Genomic DNA, 4,043 nt, shown 5'->3' with positions numbered 1-4,043 from the left:
TATGTATTTCAATGTTAATATTTATCTGTAGTTACTTAGTTACTCATGTAAGATTTTATCAGTATATATCTAATTTTAATTATCCTTGATTTTATAAATCGTCTAATATCATCGTTTTCATCTTTTATTCCTGCTTTGTGGGCTAGCCAGATCCCAACAACATAGTCATAAATCAAGATCACAACAGCGTTCCTGCCCCCCCCCTCTCCTTATGTGTTTGTGTGTCTGTGTGTGCTTCAAAATCTTGGAAATTATAACGAGCCGTCCCAAGAGGAATGGGCAGTTACCCATTTTACGCGCTTTTCTACCATGCGAATGTAGTAGTAGGTGAAATTTGACTTCGTTACAGGCAACCCTTTAGTATTATATACCGAACGCGTATCAACGACGTGTACGTACTTCCTTCGGCATGACGTAGACGGACTGGACGTTGTTCTTGGATTGTTGCTGACCGTTTCATTCATTCAGATGAGGATTTTTAGTTGTTCCGGGACCCTCGTAGGCCTTAGTTTACTTAGTTATATTTCTGCTGTTACTTGGTGGTTTTTTTTTTTTTTTTTTTCTTTTTTACAAACTGTGATAGCGTATGGTTTGTCCTTCGCGATGTCGACTCTGGTACCTATTATAACTTGATAGTACATCAGTCAATTTTCATTTTATATATTTCGTGGTTTAAATATATTTCTGGGTCAGTTTGAGTGACATTAGTATGTAATTATTTTTTGGACAGGTTTTTAATGATTATTTATGGTACCACTAGTGACTGACCACTTTTTTATGCAAATAATTGGAATTTCCAGGTATCGCGGAGTTTAATTTTTTGGGGGGGATTCTTGTTCTGTTTATATATTGGTTATGTTAGCTTAGTTATAGAAATTACTTTGGTGAAAACATTGTTAAATACTATGCCTGAATGTTGCCCAAGTTAGCGTTAATGGATCTAAATTTGATTAAAACATTTACGTGATTGTTATTTAACCGGACCTAATTTCGGGTAAGAATCTGTTACGTTTAGTACACCTGCTTCGAATTCCTCATAGGAGTTGGCGTAAACCGCTGTATTCTTGATTACAGAGGACAGGCTAATACCTTCTACGGGTAAGAGAAACATCAACGGCTTTCAGTTAGACTACCAATGTTTTTTTTTTTTATGTAAGTATCAACGTAACTGTAAACAATTATCCTTATTTAGGGAGAATAATTATCTTTGAAGTATCAAGAACAAAGTTCGAGTTTTTGTTTTCTTAAATATAACTACTTATTAGGTTATTTATTGAGTATTTTATTCTGTAGTTTAGATTTAAAATTTTAATTTAGTGCTTCTCAAATTTGAAAGGGGCCACCTTTGTTGTGGTGGCGGTGCTGCTTCGGCAAAGGTGGCTCCAGGCCCCTATATGGTAGACAATGTCTACCATATACAGCCGCAGTAGTATTATCAACACTTTGGTTTAAAAAAAGGAGGTTGTCTTGGGAGCAGGATGGAGGTTAAGGTTAAAGTTGTCTTTGGGGGCAGGATGGAGGTTGAGGTTGTCTTGGTGCAGAATTGGGTTAAGGTTAAGGTTGGGTCTTTGGGCAGGATTAAAGTTGAGTCTTGGGATAGGACTGAGGTTGAGGATAAGGTTGAGTCTGTGTCTTGGGACAAGACTGAGGTTGAGGATAAGGTTGAGTCTGTGTCTTGGGACAAGACTGAGGTTGAGGATAGGTTGAAGTCTGGTTGGGACATACGGAGGTTTGAGGATAAGGTTGAGTCTGAGTCTTGGGACAGGACTGAGGTTGAGGATAAGGTTGAGTCTGTGTCTTGGGACAAGACTGAGGTTGAGGATAAGGTTGATTTGTTCTTGGGACAAACTGATTGGGTAAGGTTGAGTCTGTGTCTTGGGACAGGACTGAGGTTGAGGATTCAGGGTTGAGGTTTGTGTTCTTGGGACAAGACTGAGGTTGAGGATAAGGTTGAGTCGAGTCTTGGGACAAGGACTGAGGTTGAGGAATAAGGTGATCTTGGGGGCATTGGGAAAAGACTTACTGGAGGTTGGGAATAAGGTTGAGTCTGAGTCTTGGGACAGGACTGAGGTTGAGGATAAGGTTGAGTCTGAGTCTTGGGACAGGACTGAGGTTGAGGATAAGGTTGAGTCTTGGGAACCCAAGGGGACTGAGGTTTTAGGAATTAGGGTGAGTCGTGGGACAGACCTGAGGTTGAGGATAAAAGTTGTCTTTGTGACAGGAGTGAGGTTGAGGATAAGGTTGAGTCTTGGGACAGGAGTGAGGTTGAGGATAAGGTTGAGTCTTGTGACAGGACTGAGGTTGAGGATAAGGTTGAGTCTTGTGACAGGACTGAGGTTGAGGATAAGGTTGAGTCTTTGTGGACAGGACTGAGGTGAGGGAATCCAGGTTGAGTTTCTTAGTTTACAGGACTGGAGGTGAGGAGAAGGTTTGAGTCTTGTGACAGGACGAGGTTGAGGGTAAAGGTGAGTCCTTTGGGACAGGGACTGGAAGGGTTGAGTCTTGTGACAGGACTTGAGGTAGGATAAGGTGAGTCTTGGGGACAGGACTGAGGTAAGAGGGTAGGTTATGAGTCTTGGACAGGCACTTAATGAGGTTTTGAGGTATAAGGTTTGAGTCTTGGGACAGGACTGGGTTGGGACAAGGGGTTGAGTCTTGGGACAGGACTGAGGTTGAGTAAGGTTGAGTCTTGGGACAGGACTGAGGTTGAGGATAAGGTTGAGTCTTGGGACAGGACTGAGGTTGAGGATAATGTTGAGTTCTTGTGACAGACTGAGGTTGAGGGTAAATGTTGAGTCTTGGTACAGACTGGGGTTTAGTCTTGGGACAGCGGAGGTTTGAAGGGTAAGTGTTGAGTCTTGTACAAAGACTGAGGTTGAGGTAAGGTTGAGTCTGGTACAGACTGAGGTTTAGGTAAGGTTTGAGTCCTTGGACCAAGGGATCTGAGGTTGAGGATAGTGTTTGGCCTTGGGACAGGACTGAGGTTGAGGATAAGTTGAGTTCTTGTGACAGGACTGATGTTTGAGGATAAAGGTTGAGTCTTGGGAACAGGACTGAGGTTGCGGATGGTTTGAGTCTTGCACAGGATGAGGTTTGGATAGTTAGTCTGAGTCTTGGACAGTGACTGATGATTGAGGATAAGGGTTGATCTGGGAAAGGACTGAGGTTGAGGATAAGGTTGAGTCTTGTGACAGGACTGAGGTTGAGGGTAAGGTTGAGTCTTGGGACAGGACTGAGGTTGAGTCTTGTGACAGGACTGAGGTTGAGGGTAAGGTTGAGTCTTGGGACAGGACTGAGGTTGAGGGTAAGGTTGAGTCTTGGGACAGGACTGAGGTTGAGGGTAAGGTTGATTCTTGGGATACAGGGAAGGAAGAGGAAGGAAGAAGAAAATTGGGAGAAAAAGGAAGGAGGACTGAGGTTGAGGATAAGGTTGAGTCTTGGGACAGGACTGAGGTTGAGGATAAGGTTGAGTCTTGGGACAGGACTGAGGTTGAGGATAAGGTTGAGTCTTGGGACAGGACTGAGGTTGAGGATAAGGTTGAGTCTTGGGACAGGACTGAAGATGAGGATAAGGTTGAGTCTTGGGACAGGACTGAGATTAAGGATATGGTTGAGTCTCGGGACAGGACTGAAGATGAGGATAAGGTTGAGTCTTGGGACAGGACAGAGGTTGAGGATAAGGTTGAGACTTGGGGCGCGATTTAAGTTTAGGTTGAGTCTGGGGTAGGGTTGAGGTAGGGGTGAAGCTTGAGTTGTTTGGGGGTGGGCAAGTTCTAATTTTTTTATTGGTAGGGCCATCTGTGTCATCCATCCTACACTTCACCGCCAGACTTTCTTAATAATAATATATCGCTATCATTCTTCCAAACCACCCTTAATCATGCCAAGCTTACAAGTAACAAGGTATTTTTGCCTTCAACCAATAATGTGACACCCAAAACTAGCAGAAACCTTACATTACATGGTATATCTCAACATATTTTGAGATTCAGACAATCTACTTCCTATACAATGTTTACATAGTGAAGGCAATAGAGATCTCA

The 4,043-nt window shown here is 42.8% G+C and overlaps 1 protein-coding gene across 1 annotated transcript; it reads right to left on the bottom strand.

Moving 5' to 3' along the window:
• Positions 1 to 1,448: 1,448 nt before the first annotated feature.
• Positions 1,449 to 3,798, bottom strand: LOC135195926 (uncharacterized). The gene is made up of 2 exons (XM_064222430.1): positions 2,900 to 3,798; positions 1,449 to 2,772 (listed from the first exon to the last, which is right to left on the bottom strand). Exons 1-2 carry the CDS (start codon positions 3,796 to 3,798, stop codon positions 1,449 to 1,451), a joined length of 2,223 nt encoding a protein of 740 aa, XP_064078500.1.
• Positions 3,799 to 4,043: the final 245 nt, after the last annotated feature.

This window comes from Macrobrachium nipponense, chromosome 17 (assembly GCF_015104395.2).
Source record: "Macrobrachium nipponense isolate FS-2020 chromosome 17, ASM1510439v2, whole genome shotgun sequence".
NCBI classification, from domain to species: Eukaryota; Metazoa; Arthropoda; class Malacostraca; order Decapoda; family Palaemonidae; genus Macrobrachium; species Macrobrachium nipponense.
Note: the sequence above shows the minus strand (reverse complement) of the source record. Positions and strands in the feature narration are given on the sequence as shown.

Excerpts from the sequence above, each read along its gene's own strand:
- LOC135195926 (XM_064222430.1), bottom strand. The coding sequence starts at position 3,798 with ATGGCCCTACCAATAAAAAAATTAGAACTTGCCCACCCCCAAACAACT. Across the intron at positions 2,773-2,899 it reads CCTTACCTAAACCTCAGTCT|TCTGTCACAAGAACTCAACA; the intron begins GTACCAGACTCA and ends CCTCAACCTCAG.